At 50.3% G+C, this 16715-nt stretch overlaps 1 protein-coding gene across 1 annotated transcript in view; it reads left to right on the top strand.

Moving 5' to 3' along the window:
* Nucleotides 1-16715, top strand: part of CCDC9B (coiled-coil domain containing 9B) — a 48118-nt gene that overhangs the window by 30593 nt on the left and 810 nt on the right. Inside the window, exons 7-12 of the mRNA XM_075713186.1 lie at nt 3927-4001; nt 6639-6823; nt 8207-8268; nt 8787-8840; nt 9283-9388; nt 16321-16378. Of these exons, the coding sequence (XP_075569301.1) occupies nt 3927-4001; nt 6639-6823; nt 8207-8268; nt 8787-8840; nt 9283-9388; nt 16321-16378 (540 nt within the window). The remainder of the gene's footprint in view (nt 1-3926; nt 4002-6638; nt 6824-8206; nt 8269-8786; nt 8841-9282; nt 9389-16320; nt 16379-16715) is intronic.

Consider the following 16715-nt stretch of genomic DNA (forward strand, 5'->3'; position numbering starts at 1 on the left):
CAAGCTGGCAGCCCAGGACCAGTGGAGCACAATGGTTAATTAGCAGGTTACAAATCATCTTTTAAATGGACAGTTGATAGGGCTTCAGGGCTTTTAAATTGTCCTTTTATTAACAGAGTTTCCCAGGATGGTGTATCAGAAATAACTGTAATCAAGAGACACAAAAGCTGCTTTCAGGGACTTAGCGATGAGTCTGACTCCGGTGCTTGCACGGGAGAGGAACCAAACTTGTGCCGGAGAAACACTTTTACACTGCAGATGGGAGGGGAAGATAGGCAGAAAGGGTGGCTGAAAAGTCTTTAGCTCCCTTCAGGCAGCACAATTAGTAGGCAGATTTTTCAAAAGAGTTAGAAAAAAATATCCTCTCACGTACAAGTTTCAAAAATCCTGCCCAGTGGGGGATCCGAGCACTGGAAAACCAGCTCTAAGCTCTTACAAAAGTCTCCTTCTGCAGAAGAAACGCCAGTTCTGCTGCTGACACGTGTCTGGAGAAGTGGGTACCGAAAGGTTAATTTAACACATCTGTTGGTACTTATTTTTAAAATAAGAAGACAATGAAGAGACCAGAGACCTCAAAGCCTGTCAAAGCTTTTTGTATGGAGAACTGTTAGTACAAAACAATGCTTAACATGGCTGGGTAATGGCATCAGCATCGTCGCCCTTGCATGTTAACGTTAGCTGGGTATACGTACGGTGGGAAGTCAGACAAACCCAGAGTCAGAAAGCATTTGGGATCCCAGGGCTGCATCCTGGTTAGGAGCAGGCTCTGCCCCCCGCCCTGCCCTGGACCATTCTGTGGCTGAGAAATAGAGAAATCCTTGCATAAATCTCAGGATAAACAAATCTTCTCTGTCTACTTTAGGTTTTTGTTCCCTCCTTACATCTCTTCCCCTGCTGTGCAGGAAGAGTTAAACTATGAGATGATAATGTCATTGTCATATTTCATAATTTTGGGGGCGGAGAGGAGGAAGGAGGAGAAAAACATGTTTTGCTTCCCCATGGCCTGGGTGTGTCATAACAGGCGAACAGCAGCTGTGGGGCAGCACGGAGCAAACGTGAAAATCTGCTCCCGAGCCAGTGCAAAAGCAAAGCTACCGGTGTTTTCTTAACTGCACACTTCAGACCTGCTTTCCTGGTAGAAGAGAATCAGATTTTTTTGGTCCTCTCTGTTCTCCACAGTGCCCTTTGAGAAGCAAAAATAGAAGCAGGCTAAGGAAAAAGGCAGCCTGGCTTGGAGCGAGGGGTGTAAAGGGATGCAGAGTTGTACAGTGTCCCCGTGACAGCGCGATCTGTGGCGTGCGCTGAAGAGCTGGTGCCCAAAACGGGACAGGCTCCGGGTTGCAGGTCTCCAGCACTGGCCAGCCACGCAGGAGCTGCGTCTTGTCCTGCGTCTCGCGAGCTGCAGCGCAGTCCCTCAGCCGGGCCGTCCCGGCACATTTCCTGGGCGCAGGCTTGCTCTTCGCTTGGCAGAGGCAGGGCTGAAGTCAAGCTGTGCTGGGCTGCGGACAGGCAGAGGCACACTGCTCCCCCCGCCGCTTACGCACACCCTGGCTCCGTGCTCCGGTTGTGCGGATGCTCTGGCTTTCCGGTTCTCGTCTTCTGGGACGCAGTCAGGCATTGTAAAGGCTCCAAACCAAATCATTCTTTGCACGAGCTTGCATGAGAAATATGCGGACTCAGATGAAACAATAAGCACGCCCATGCAGCCCCTTGCCTCAGTTTCCCCATCAATTATGAGCTGGCTTTGGCATTTCCAAGGCAATCAGTGCTCCTCCTCTCCCGTCTCTCCTGCTACACAAGGTTTGCCCCAGGGACGGAGGGGCTCCAGCTCTTCTGCAGCAGCTGGCTCTCTTGTATTCTTTCTGAAATGGTGAGTTTCTTTTACAGCTGCTTTAAAGGCTGAACATCCATCTGCACCTTGCTCCCCAGCCAGCCTCCTCCATAAGCAAAGTTCCCACGTTTCTGCTGGTTTAATCTCTCTATAAACGCAAGGTCTGAGGCTGCGGAGACTTGTTAGATCCCTGGCTACTAGGTTCTTCAAATGGGGCTGGACGAGCAGTTGACTTTCAGCCTGGAGGGAGCATTTTTCGTTGCATAAGTTTTCACAGCGACCTTTTGAAATAAATCCCCAGCACCATCCTTCGCCACATCCTGGCCTGTTTTGCAGCAGGCCAGGATATGGTGAGGGGTGGCTTCTCTGAGCACAGACCCCTCTGCATTTTTTCCCCAATCTTTGCTGAGAAATCCTAGGACAATATAGCTAACATCTTCCTCATTATTTCCAAGGATCTCTTTACACAAGCTTCCACCTGTACTGGAGCTACGCCAGCTTCACACCAGTCAGACCAGTGCAGCTGTCATGCACTGAGTGCAGTGTCCACGAGCGCTGGCTATATGGGCACATTTCTCACCTGCCTCAGATTTAGCACATGCGGACAATCCCCCAAAAGACTGTCCCCAGCTCACTCTCTGCACGATCCCCCCGGGTACGTGGGAATGGGCTGCAGCGGGGATGAGTTGCCTTAGGAGGCTGGGCAGAGCCGGCAGGTATTGAGACTGCTATCCCGAGTTTCCCGCATCCAGCCCCGTAATGCTGGGCTAAACCTGGGGCTGGCAAATGACTGGAATAAAAGTCCTGTTTCCAGCCTGGGTTGGACCTCACCGCACTGACGCTTTCTGGAACGGCTGACCTGGCAGTTTGTGCTGTGACTTTCCTCTTTGTGTTTCAGTTTTGCTTGGTGATGCAGAACAGCAGCACAATAATCTCAGCCCCACACGCTTACCGGCCCCATAGCGGTTCGGCAGGGAGGGGGAATTTGGGGGTGCCTCGACTCCTCCGGGCACGAGCGGGTCGCTGGGCTGCAGCACGCCGGGGCCTCTCCGCTCGTGGCGGCGTTTGTGCGAGGCGGCCCCAGGGCTGCCATGTACGGTTACAAAACGGGGGGGAGGCAGCCGTGATAAATGCCGTGCCGCTTGGCAGCTGCCGTGCTGCAAACCACGTGCTGTGGCAGCGCCCGGGTGGGAGTGGGAGCCGCTCGCGGAGGCGTGCGGCCACGCCGGGGCAGAGCCCCGAGCCAGCACCAGTCCCCTGCCCGAGCAGCGCGGGGGGCAGCCAGTACCCTGCCCTCATCAGCCCAGCACACGCAACGGCGAGCAGCCCTCCCGGCGGCACCCCGACAGTACGATCTAACCAGAGCAGAAAGCCTTTCTTAAAAGATATTTATGCCCCGCAGAGTATTTTGCTAAGACCCGCTGTGCTCCCGCCCTCTGACGTGGCTGTGTCTGTATTATCAGTCCCACGTAGGTGCAGAGACCTGCCTGGCCCGCGGCGTGCCTCGTGTTTCGTGTCTGTAGTTCATTAAGACGGAGGGGCTAATTGTCACCTCCTGCCAGGCCGGGGGATGTCAACGCTAGAGCAGAGCTTGCCAAGCTGGTGGCAGCGTGGCTAAACCCAATGTAAGCAGGGATGGACCCCAGCAGAAGGGCGCCGTGTTTGACAGGGACAAAAATCACTCCCAACTTTACCATGCTGGCTTTTAGCTGCATCTTAGATGGGCTCCCAGCTCTTGTACGGTTGAATCGTAAGCTGGGTCTTTGGCCCAAATCTGAAGAGGTACCTGAAACTTGGTCTGCTTTGCAAACAAATGGGACCATACGGGACACTTCTCTGCCTCTAGCTTGGGAGGAGGAGGGACCGGTGGGAATGCATCTCTTTTTCTTGCTTTTCTCACGCATCCCTTACTTTCTGACTTCTTTTTTTCTACATCAGTTTGATTCAGAGTCCCAGAAACCAATCTTTCCTCTTTTGCTGACCTTTTCCGGGCAGTTCTTACACATCCTGGTGGGCGCAGGGTCAGGCACTGAGTCCCCTTGCCAGGAGTCTTTGCTTAATCCTTGAAATAATTCCTGTGTCTGTGCTCTTGCAGGCAGAGGAGAGGAGAACAGCAGAGAAGAGGAGATCAGACAGTGACAGAGGCACAGAAAGCGAGCACGGCCGGAAGGTGAGTTTGGCCCCGTGTCCGTTTGGGGGGGACCCCTGCCTTGGAAGAGGAAACCAGTAGGATGTGCCTCCCTGTCAGTAAGAGTCGCCTCAGTCCTAAAGGAAGCAGCAAGGTGCTCTGATGGGGTCCCCACTGTTCATCCCTCTCCTCATCCAAAGCTTTGTTGAGCAACTGACACACCTGAAGCAAAGCAGCGCTGGAAAGGGGTGACAGGGGACCTGCCCTTCACACCTTGTCGTGGCTGCTTAAGTCCCTGGCGCAGCAGCAGGGCTGTTAGGAAGGGTAACGTGCTCACCCCTGTGGCAGCACAGCCCTAGCTGGTTTCTCTCCCAAAACAATTTGCTTGTGAGTTGAAAGGCTCAGGTCATGTTAGCTACAGCTCCTCACTTCAGCAGAAGCCAAGAAGGATGGAGGGGAATTAAAGCACAGGCCTTCCCACTGACTGTTTAATGCAAACCCTGGAGGACACGCTGGCTCCCCTGAGCCTGCAGATGTGCTTAATTAATGGAGCACAAATTGAATAGCCCCACCTCAGTGTGATTCATTAGGAGGTCACAGGTGGGCTCTTAAATGTTAATTGCAGCTGAGCCCCCCAGAGCAGAAAAGGGGAGCGTGACAGTGCTGTGGTCCAGCTCACTGCAGCTATGCTGCAAATGGGGGGGTCCCTGGTCAGGAACCAGCTTCCCCTACTCTGTTGTTCCCACAGACACCTCTGCATCTACCCACGAGAGGATGCGGGCACCAGCCTCGGTCTTTCCCTCACTTTTGGCTTCCCCTTTGCTAAGGGTCCAGGTAACAGCGCAGGGCACTTCCCTTATCCTCCAGCTCTGGAGGTGGAACCCTGCTCTCGCTAGCTGTGCGCTGCCCGGCTCTTGCGTGCTTCCCTTCTGCGGGTGCATCAGGATCCATCGTGGCAGGACCCGCTGTGCCTTACCGTGCCGTGGGGCTGGAAGCTGTGGGGAGCAGCTCCAGGCCTGTGCCCCAACCCAGGGACCAGTGCCTTGAACCTGGACCAGTGCCAGTAACCTTGCCTTGCCCTGGTGTGCCGTGCCTTTCTGCGGGCCTCACCTCTCCCTTCTTGGGGATGCAGTCTCATGTCCCCCAGCTCCTGCCAGCTAACGAATGGAGGAGCAATTACTGCCACCCCATCTCTGGCCCACGCAGGTGGGTCTCCGTGGTAACAGGGCTTTCAGTCACTCCTTCCCCGCTGCTCTGCTTTTAGCAGCAGCGCAATGCCGAGGAGCTAATTCCTGTTTGGGGACAGGGTGAGGGTGGCTGGCGTGGAAGGGCACGCGTACGAAGTGATGGATTATCCGCTGGTAATTAGCACCCCAGGACTCGGCTCTGCACTAAGCGATTCACTGCGCAGCGTTGCTTGACAACACGCCGTGGCCAGTTGGCTCCTGTTTCCACCAGGTCCATGAACCCGGCAGCTGGGTTACCCACCTTGCCCTCTTCACATGCTCCATCAGCTCTGAACTAGCTTTTCATTAACCTTTAAATTCTTGAACAGTGGCAGCCCTTTACTAGTCTATCACGAGGAGGAGCGATAAACCAAGAGGCTGAAAGCAATGAAGGTGAAGAGCCCCTTTGCTCTGAGAATGCCGCTCTTGGCACTCACGGTGCCATGTGCCCTGGCTGCGGGGCTGGCCCCAGCCCTGTGACTGTGGGCTCTTGTGGGTGTGTGGTGGTCACAGGAGGCCGGCTTCCTTCGTGACCTGTCAGTGCGAAGGGTTTCATAGGCATAACTTTGATTTAAGTGTCCCACAGTCTTCTCTCAGTCTCTGCTGGCAGTTGTTGCAAGCACTCCAGGAGCTTATATTTACTTATATGCCATAAGTAAACCTTAGCAAAGTGCCTTTTCTAGGAAACATTGAGAACGTTTGGTTTTAACACCTCCAGGTGAGCAGGAAAACAGCAGGTGAAAGCCACTGTCTAATTTATGCCTGCAGCTAAAGTGACTGCAGGTACAAATGGGGCAAACCAATTCTGTGGCCGTTTGCACGCAGAAGTACAGGGGCATGCTTTAAAAGTTTGTAATCTGGTACTGAATATCTAGAATGAAAAACTACATCTTACGGCAGCTGCTTCACAGATCAGGAGGTTGGATATTACTGCAGGAACCAAAGAAACATTGCAGTTCAGGCTGGGGAAACAGCAGTGAAGCCCCGTCTCCTTAAGGCAAGAGGAATGTATCCAGATGGCAAAATCCAGGGCTTTAGGTGGAAGCAATTTTAATCCTTCGAAATGTGACACTATTCATGTAGTCTGGATGAAGTGGAACAACTTTTCAGAAATATGTTGCCACAAATTGTCATTTTTGAATAACCCTGGGAGGGAATGGTCGCTTGTTCCAATTTGGCTATGGATTTACAATGTGGCTCTAAGCAAGCCATGTAACTTCTTCCTGCCTCAGTTTCCCTTTCTGTAAAGTCAGCCAGCCCTGGGACAAGTATATTTAGGCTATGGGTAAAGCAGAGCCCTTCCGTGTGCACGTCCCTTTGGAGAGAGAAGTTGACCTTGCTCCAAGTTGTTTTCAAATCTTACTGAGCATTTCTCGTGGTGACAGTACAAAGTACGCCGAATGCAGACGTTTCAGACATTTTTATTAACAAGAAGCTCTTCTGTCTCCACTAGGATGGTGGGAAGTCAGTGCAGAAGAGCCCTGGAGACCTGAGTTTCCCCATGACTGGACGGGAACGCTCGGAGTACATACGCTGGAAGAGGGAGCGAGATCAGATTGACCTGGAACGACTGGCACGTCACAAGAACGCCAAGGGCGAGTGGCGACGGGCTTGGGATGTGGAGAAGTCGGAGCACATGTAGGTCCTCTGCAGTCTTGGGTGGTTTGTCTGCAGCAGGCCATCTAAAGCCAGTGATGAGACCTTGTGCAGATGTTCATTGCTGATCAAATCCCATGCTGTCATGTGCCTCTCGCTGACCAAATCCACATCGCTGTCTCTTTCTCCTCCTGACCAGTGGGACCAGATATCAGAGCGATTCTCGTATTTTTCTTTCTGACATGAGGTCTCCTACCCTGACAGGAGATATTGTGCGCTGACAAAGGTTGCCTGCCTTTGGTCCCACCAGGGCTTGGACTGTGGGAGGGAGGGGAGCGTCAATCACTGCTCAGTCTACATCTGGAGGGTCCTCTCCATCTCCACATGGACAAACCCAATGGCAGGAGGGTGCAGGTGCTCTTCTGCAAACAGGGATGGACAAACTCGCATCGCTAGTCCACAGGTTTTCTCACTGCCCTGCTTGTTTCTCCTTTTCAATCACAGGACAGGCCGATGCCTAAATCCTCCACACCTCAAACTCAGGCCATTCAGGCACTGGGCTGTGAGGGGATCACTTCAAAGGGCCGCCTATAAGATACAGGGGACGTGCTGGGGACAGCTGTGTGGCAGAGCTCTTAATGGGGTCTGACACTTCCCTGCTTTAAACACTGTCCCTCTAACTGGGCTTGTCCAGCTGGGTCACACCGGCTAGAAAGCTTTGGAGGATGACTTAGCACCTGCAGCAAGATAACATTTTGATAGGGTATGGAGTTAGGGGACATTGCGTGGGTTTGCTGATAAGAGTTTGTACAGGGCAGATAGATGGGACAATCTTTTGGCTGAGGAACGGGACCAAATACATAGATTTTCAGTCACTGAGACCTCAATAACTAGAGGCGAACTGACTTCAGTGGGTGCTGAGTGTTGCTGGCAAGACAGCTCTGAGCCCTGCTGTTCTCCCGTGTGTCCAATTTTAAGAGAAAAGCCGTAACAAAAACCAAGCAGGATTAGAAACCAACCAACCGAGTCTGATTGACAGATCTGATCTGAGAAGACAAGTCCTGAAGCTACTTCAGATTGTATTTAGAAGCTTGGGAAGCTGCATTTGAGCCTCGTACAGTTACACTACTGGCATCTATTGGCTTCATGGATGTTCATAGAATTAAATATTTACATACATATATATGGGTATTGATGTAAAGGTTTTAGAGCTTCTCCTTTGGGGTAGAATTGCCTCACAGCCTCATTTCTCCTGGTTAGTGCATGCAGTTTCAGCTCCTGCTGATAAACCTGCACATATTTGCCAGTGGGCAGGTGCAGAAGGGCCAAAGGCTGGAGCCTGCGTTGTCTTGAGGTCTCCTGCCCACGCTTTTGCACACCAGAGGGGAACGGTCAGGTCTGACAATGCCTGTTTTTAACCTGCAGGTTTGAAGAGGACTTTGTTAAGGATGGGGAGCCAGCCTTGGATAATCCCAGCAATAAGAAAGGTTGGCAAGGGACACCTAGACTCTGTCCTGATGCTAGTGAATGCTGATCGTGCGAATCCCAGTGCCACAGCAGCTGTCGTGGCTGTCAGTTGTGAAACTCTGCTTTCCTGGGCAAACGCCTCTGAGCGCAGTGTTGGGGTCTCAGCCCTCTCTGCTTTGCAGAGTGCTCAGGGGATGGGATCCGAGCGCTGGGGTGCTAGTGCTTTTTACCTTCCCAGGGAGAGCAGTGGCACGGTTTCTGTAACCTTGTATGACACAATACGGAGGCTCAGCACTGCCTCCTTTCCCAAACACTGGTTTGAGAGGCAATCCTATTCCAGAGCACATCATCTCTGATCCCTGTGGCACATGCTGGCTTCTTTACTAGCATAAGTCCATCATGACTCCTGTTTCTCAGGAGATGGACTGGCAGAACAAAGCTTTCCCTTGTGACACCCTATTTGAACATCAAGCTTTCTGCTGCGTGTCCATTACAGAACCTCGCTCACTTCTGTGCATGCTTTGCTTTGTCCTTTCAGGGGGAAGAAACGCAAGGAAATTCCAGCACAGGTCCTTTCCTCCCGACGGGAGAGGTGAGTAAACCACACGACTCAGTTGCGTCACCCCACTAAATGTCAGCACCTCCGATACGCCCTCATGGAGAGAGTTCTCTCCAGGCACTCTCGCAGATTTGGAGTGCTTTTTGGGGACACACCGCGTGGCTGCTCTCACAGCTGCGTGGTACCGTCTGCGCTGTGTGGCAAGAGAGAAGTCGTCTTCCAAGAACAGCACAAGGGAGGCCGTATCCAAGGAATAGGATTTGAAGTTATAATTGGAATTTGGAATAAAGAAGAAACACCCCTAAATTCTCAACTTGTATTTATTACTTTAGAAAATATACGCACAGTATGCATACAGTTTCAGAGGCTTCCCCCTGCAGAGGTACTTTCCAGTGATAGAAGGATGTTGGCCCCTTCAATGGTCCATCAGCTGGTTCTGCCTGCTCTTGCATGGCATTTCCAACCTGTCTTCTAGGCGGAGGGCAGCATGGAGTGAATGTGAGCGATCCTGGTCCGAAAGCAGTACCTGCTGTGAGCAGCCGAGCCAAAGGAAAGGACAGGCTGACCGGCAGAGCCAGAAGGTAAGGAGGCTGGCAGCAGTGCCGTGAACTAGTGGTTGTGATACGTGTTCCTTGCCTGACTGTGAAGAGGGACGGACAAAAAGAGATACTGTTCCACAACGGCATCTTTTCAGATGAGTTCCTGTTGGCCAGGGCCGTGTCTGGCAGGACTTCCCTTTGTGGGGTTTGTGGTACTTGTGGGGTGCCTCATGCTGTAGTGACCCGCTGCGCCAGCTCGCTGCAGAACAGCCCAGGGGGTCAGGCTTGCTCTGTGGCCAGATTTGGGTAGCATCGGCACACGCCCCAGCAAGCTTTTGAACACATCTAATCTGACTTCCAGGCACTGCTGATATGGAGGAGCAGCCTCCAAAGATAGTTGCCAACTGATCCAATAGCAATTAGGATTGATACTGTGGTACAGATGTCTCCTCCTCTTAAACAACTGCTCTTAAAGATGTGAGGAGGGAAGTGGCCTGCTCCTGCCAGCTGTGGGCAGCACACAGCAATACAGGAATTTGCACAGAGGTAATTTCAGAATATCAGCAAACCTAAGTGCCTCTTACAGGTTCACCCACATCCTCCCAGCACCCCCCCCGCTCCCCTGCTGCTCTCCATAATTAAATTTCAGTGCAGTCTCCAGTTTCCTGGAGCCACACTGACGGTTTAATAACAGTAATCATCTTCGCAGCGCTACCATGCTCTTTAGCAGGCAACAAAAGGATGAAGAGTTGATTACATACCCCAAGACTCTTCCTTTATCCAGAACACAAAACCATTCCAGTAGCTTTTAATGTTAGCATTCGTCAACCATGCAGGTCAGTTATGCCCATGCAGTTGAAGAGATGCATGAACAGGTGTGTGCTTCACAGGTACTCAGAGCATTACCCAGAAGAGATGAGTTAGTTGGAGGTCAGCTGCTGCTTGCTCTTACTTGGCTGAAATGGAGAGCATCAGGCAGGCTCTGTGTGTGCAGCGTTCTGCTGTGTCAGGACAGTAGTAGGTCTAATATGCAGAGCCTGGCACTGTATTAAGCCTGGAGAGGTTTTTAATGTTGCTTTTGTTTCCAGTGGCTGTGCTTTGAGGAAATGCACCTGAGCAGCCATAACTCTCAGCTAGTTAAGCTGTGGACTGGGAATCTGCTTACAGCATAAAGATGGGTTATCGTCTGTCTTCCTAAGCCCTGTTAGTGAATCATACGTTTTCAAATGAAATTAAATTTAATATGATAAACCGATGAGCAATTGGTGAAGAATAGGATCAACAGCATGCAAATAATCAAGTTAGCTTTGGTTTTAAGTTACATTCCACCCCTTTCCATTCTTCAGCTCCATCCCCAATAAAATGTGCTTGGGAAAGAAAAGCTGATGAGCTGTGCTCATGCTTGCTCTCCCCAGCCGCTGACTGCAGCGCCGGGGTATTACAGCAGTTCCCAGAGGATGTGCAGGATGGGCATGCCAATTGATTTGCTTTATGTTGTTTCTTTCTATGAATATCTTAGAAGGCTTCAGCCTGCAGGCTGAACGTTGCTGCTCAGAACTGAGAGATGCAGCAATTACACACGGTTCTGCCCTGCCTGAAGATGCCAGCCCATCAGGGCCAAACTGAACTCCCAGACCTCAACAGCTACCCTCAGGAGCAAGTGTGGTTCTGCTGCTGAGGTTCGCCACTGAAATTTGGTTATTTGTGATAGCAAAAAGAGGGACAGGGAGCTGGCCAGAGAGAGATGCAGAAATAAAATTCAAAATTGACAGGCTACAGGGCAGAGAGGGAAGAATTAAAAAACAGGGACAAGGAGGTGGCCAGAGGGAGACAAGAATGAAATTTAAAAAGTGGCAGGCTACAAGGCAGTGAGGGAAGAACTAAAAAATGGGGACAGGGAGGTGGACAGAGAGAGACACAGAAAATTTATACAGAGGAATTACTTCAACAGCTGCACTGGAGAAGAGAAACAGAAGGAAAAAATATATCCACCTGATACTATATACAAGAAGTTAAAGCACAGGTAGCTGTTGGGCAGGCACTACTACCCCCACACTGGTTGTAAGATTTTTAACAGCCACAAATGACCTGACTTTAGGCCATCATCCTTTCTAAAAGACAGTACTGCTTATGGAATACAGCTGTCCTAAAATCACACATGAGTTTTGGGCTACGCTGGATTCAAGGGGGACGCTACCGACGCAGCATTGCTGTCTCTACTTCCCTCTGAACTTAACTGGATCAGTTATTACTAGTTGTCTAGGTCTCCTCCAAGCTAATTGGAGAACACCGTTTCCTGAGACACCTTTCCTTTGGACTTTGATCCATCTGTCCCTTTAAAATGCACGTCTAGTGCCATCCCCTCTGCTTTGAGAAGGGTTCGCGGCCACCTTATTGCTGCAGAGCAGATTGTGTCTCATTGCGGGAGAGATGCTCCGTGCTCCCAAGGGCTGGAAGAAATTGCACACAATAAGCAACTCATGGTTTCTGTCAGTGTTTGCCGGGCAAGTGAGTTATACCCACTGCAAAGATAATTTTCTTCATTTCTCTCTCCTTCCTACTGGAGTCTTTTGTTTCCCTGCACTTCGGGGCCTGGGGAGGTGGGAAGGCGCCGAGGAGGTTTCCCTGGGAGCTTCATGTGGTGGTACGTCTGGTTTATTCTGGTCATGTCTTCAGCTGCTGGCCGTGCCCACCCTGTCTCACCATGAGAGCTGGGGGGTGTCTCGGGGCCCTTCGGGGAGGATCGGGTGCATGAGGTGTGGGATCAGCAACTTAGCTCACCCAGACGTGGCCCACCCCGTCCTCCTTCCCAAGCAGCAAAATATAAGGAAAGACTTCAGAAAATAATGATGATGTTAGAAGGACCCGATGCCATGATAAACCTCACGCTTTCCAGTGTTTAATCTTAAAGTTTAATCCTAATGCAGTCATTATTTCTACTCTGTGGGCATTTTAGCTGTGCAATTTAGATGCATATGGCTGGTTAAATGTGTGCTGGGAGTAGCCTGTAAACGAAAGAGCAGTGTTGATTTTGAGCGGTTTCTTGGAATGGACAAAGAGTTTGTTGCTTCCCTTTTATAGGCAGAGTAGACGGATGGATCACGCTATGATCTGCTCCCTCCACGCCACAGCCCGTGGGTCAGACACCAGCGCTGAGGTCCTGCCTCGGGCTCCATCTCTGCCCTGGTCAGAGCCAGGGGAAGGGATGAGAGGCTGCCCACTCCCCTATATCCATCTCTTCTCCTCCTCCTCTGCAAAGGCTGACTTATGCCCCAAAGCGTGCCTGTGACAGGCAGATGCTGACTAGTTTCCAGAAATCATAACGGGGTCTTGAGCCATTTCTTTTTCCTTCTACGCTGAGCCCTCAGAGCCATGCCCAGAAGCAATGCCTTGGCTAGCTGTCTTATGGCAGAAATCCAAAGCAATAATGTTGGGCTGGGATGTAATGTTTTGTACAGTCTGCCTCAGAGCCTCTGACTGGCCAGCTTGGAGCGCTGTTTGACGACATCTCATTGAGTGGCCCCTCGGTAGCAGCCCTCCGAGTCTCTTGCTGCAGTGGACTCTGCCTCTTCTGCTCCAGAGCTTGGAGCGGTCACCAAAGGCAGCCTCCTCTCTGCCAGCAAGTAGGCCAGCTAGCATCATTTCAAACTGGGTAGGGCTATACCTGGGTATCAGCACTTCTTCCCGCTGTAATATTAACAGTATCATTCCCTTGCTTTTCTCACCTCCCCCATTAGCAGGAGATTTATGCAGTGGGTCCAGCAGACTTAAGATCCCTTGTGCCTTGGACATGCCTGCCTGAAGCACGTCAGAGTCAAGGCGTGCCAGCAATGTCAACCGGTTCAAAGTGACAATTGTTTCTGGGATGCGTTCTTTATCTGGGGAGAGGAGAAGGTCAGCTAGGCAGATTACACCGCGGGGTTTAGCACCGTCTGTTGGGAGGCGCAGAGGATGTACTGCAGGGAGGATGCATCGCAGAGAGGATGCCTGGCTTGTCATGGGCTTCCACAGCCTGTGTCTTTTCTCAGAACAAACTGGGAAGGTATGTTTTCCAGTACATGTTTGAGCCTCCAGTGCGGAGGCTTCAAGGCTTTTTAGTGCATCTAACTCCTCTCGGGCTGCTGGGCTCAATCAGGGTATTATTCATATCCATTTAAAGGCTTTAAGGCCCCCAAATCCTGTTTAAATGCCTAAATTCTCTTGCTGATGAAATTATAAAATCTTATATACTGTTGTTTCCACAGCGACATTCTTTATTCTTGTTCTTTTTTTTTCTCTCATTTTATCTCACAGTGAAACAAGACATTGTACTCCTCCCTGAACATCCTCCAATTAGAAATGGGGCTAGAAGGTGTCTGGATTTATTTTTTTCATTCTTGTTTGCTGTACTTCATATTTATCAGCTACTAGGATGGAAAATCATGGTTCATTTAAAACTACAAAGCATCATCTTAAACACTACTGATGTGAGTAGCTGGAACATGGAGTCGTGCCATTAAAGTCCTCACTTCCACCTGTGGACCTGCAACAATCAGGGGAAATGAGGAAGCCAAACACTTGTCTGCTGCAGCATGGACACCTCCTTCAGCGCCATCCAACTGCTCCATTCTGCCAGAATCTCTTTAGAATAGCTCTCCTTCTGCCCATCCATCTCACCTCACGGACTTTTACTTTTCTTATCTCCTCTTTGTTGCATCTTCTGCATCCTCTTGATCTAGAAGGGATCCTGTGACTCCCTGGTCATGTAATCTTGTCTCTGAAGCTGGAAGAGCATCGTTTGCTCCACTGCTTCTCTTGGGGAAGAGCCACTCCTGAAGCTTTTCCTGTCACTTCAAACCTCAGCTCAGGGAGCCTTTGGGGCGCTGAATATTCCTTACCTTCACTTGTATCTGCCCTTTATTGCTTAGAGACTCCTCTCCCGTATAAGTCCAAGCAACCTAACAACAGTGGTAAGACCCATTTGGAGCATCTGGTGGTGACTTCCAGCAGCACCTTACCCCATAACAAATTTGGAGCCAAGTTCCCATATGAGCATCTATCATGGATAGCACCAGCCATGCTAGGGAACACGCTCAGAATTTTCATTGCATGTTAGTGATTGATAACGCACTCTGGTGTGTTAGCGGTAATGATGGGGAGGAGGAACACGTCAGGCGGAGATGCTGAATATTTCAAAATTGCTGTCTAGCTAGTTTTGGCTATCTTTAGACCTGTGGGGGTGGTCTGTTGTGGGCTGGGTCTTCAGGAGCCATGCAGTGGTAAACAGAGCAGGGAGAGGCAGAAACCTGCAGCCAGTCATTCCTCTGTTTTTAGATATCTGTCTGGGGAAAGCAGTCATCAGTCCCACCAGCATCAATGCTGAGTGCAGAGGGGACTTGATCACGAGGGCAGCCCATGCTGAAATTTAACACAGTTGACTATGTATGATGAGCTCTGCCCATCCAGCCTGGCTTTCAGAGCTCTTGCAGGGCACCACTGAAAACAGAGCCCCAGCAATGGGGGCTAATTCCAAGAAAAGGGGCCCTTTTGCGGTGTGAGCTGGCATAGCTGGTGGTGGGGACCTCCCTTGTATTTGGGACAGGACCTCTCTGGCTGTGGTTTGGGTGCTGGGTCTGTCTCTAAGCCCTATAGCTCCAAGCTGCTTCTCCCTCCAGCTTATTAAGGACACCGTACCCAGCTCTACGCTGAGAGCCTTGAGGTGCTTGCAACTGCAATTCGCTCCTGCCCGAAGGACTTTGCTAGATAAAAAGGCAGTGTGAGGCAGCTGAGTGTGATTGTATGGTGGAGCTTGTGATGGTAATTCCCACACAATTTTCACAAGGGCACATGGGGTGACTGTAACACATTTGCTTCTGGAAATGCCTGACTCTGCAGTCGCCTCAATTTGCATTTTCATTTTTTGTATCTTGGCCCAAAGTTGCCAAATGAAGAGGCCAGTAAGCCCAGCAGAGTCTGTCTAGAGAAGAATTAAATCCACACACATGTTGTGTTTTAAGAGTATGAGGCAGGGAGAAATATATGCATATTATATATATGTGTGTGTGTGTGTATAAAATGTTTGTGTGTGTGACAAAGGTAAGGGTTACTAAGACCCCTCCCTGCCCAGTAGCACTGCATGGTCAAATTCAGATTTATATTCACCCTAGCAAATTCAAACAAGCAAAAGAAAGCAGTTTGTCACGCAGCCTTTAACTAAGCTGCAGCCTTCTTTGGCACAGGATGTTGTAGCTGCTGCAAATTTATTATGGCACCAAAACGCACTTGCACAAATCCTTGGAAGAGACTGTCTACTAAGCATGACTCAACACAGAGATACCATCTCAGGCTCGGGAAGTCCCAGAGCTGCACTTTTCTGGAAGCTGGCTAGGGTACTGGGGAGGTGTTCAATGCATTTGCCCTCTTTCCAAACTCTGCCCTAAGCATCTGCTAGTGATGCTGAGAGGGGAAGAGAGCCTGAGCTAGCTGGACCTTCAGTCTGATCCTTACAGCTGTTCTTGCTTGCACATGTCCACGTCTCCAATCTCCCAAGCTACTTCAGAGCAATTTTATCCTTCGCTGTCTGCCACTGAGGACATCTGGGACACTTGGGCACTGTCAGGCAAGCAGGACAAGACTGTGGCAGACATCAGCATAAGCAAACTGTATATCTTATTAGTCTAACAACAACTGTCTGTTCTGGCAATTGAATTTTATGTTTTCATGACATTTAGAATTATAACAACCAGTTCATGAAGATTTAGTGGTCTCAGACGAGTGTCTCTGGATGGGCTGAGTGCTTTGCAGGTGCCAAAAGGAACCGGACCAGTTATGTCTGCCACCTTTATCTCTCGTTGCCTGGTCAAGGGGCTCAGACAAGCATGGCCCCTGTAGAAATTCCTACCCAGGTGTCAGGCAGGGAGAGTGGCTTTCCAATATAAGAACTTGAAGGCCTAAATTCTGATTTTTTTTTTTTTTTTTTTTTTTTTCCTTGACAGATGGGATGCAAAAGAAGGCGAGGACATGTCTTTTCTGAAGGATGACCTTGACGGCCAGGTGAGTTCATGAGTTCAAGGCTGGCTGCTGAGTTTTCTCAAAACACACGCTATCAGGAAAGTTGGAGGCTCTCAGCCAGTGCAGAGCTGGGAGACCTCAGTGTGGGGGTAAATGTACCCCTCGTTAGCACTCTCCGGACGGCATCATGTGAGAGCAACTTCACTTCTTGCATTGGCCCTCTGTCAGCACAACCACCCCACTTATGCTGGTCCCTGAATGCTTCTCTTCTCCACCTACATCCTTTTACATCCTTTAATGGCCTCTGCAAATTTTTTCTCAAGTTTTGAGAAGCGTCATAGACAAGGAGTACCATATACTGGTATTTTAATAAGCCAAA

The sequence above is a fragment of the Pelecanus crispus genome, chromosome 6, assembly GCF_030463565.1.
Source record: "Pelecanus crispus isolate bPelCri1 chromosome 6, bPelCri1.pri, whole genome shotgun sequence".
NCBI lineage: Eukaryota > Metazoa > Chordata > Aves > Pelecaniformes > Pelecanidae > Pelecanus > Pelecanus crispus.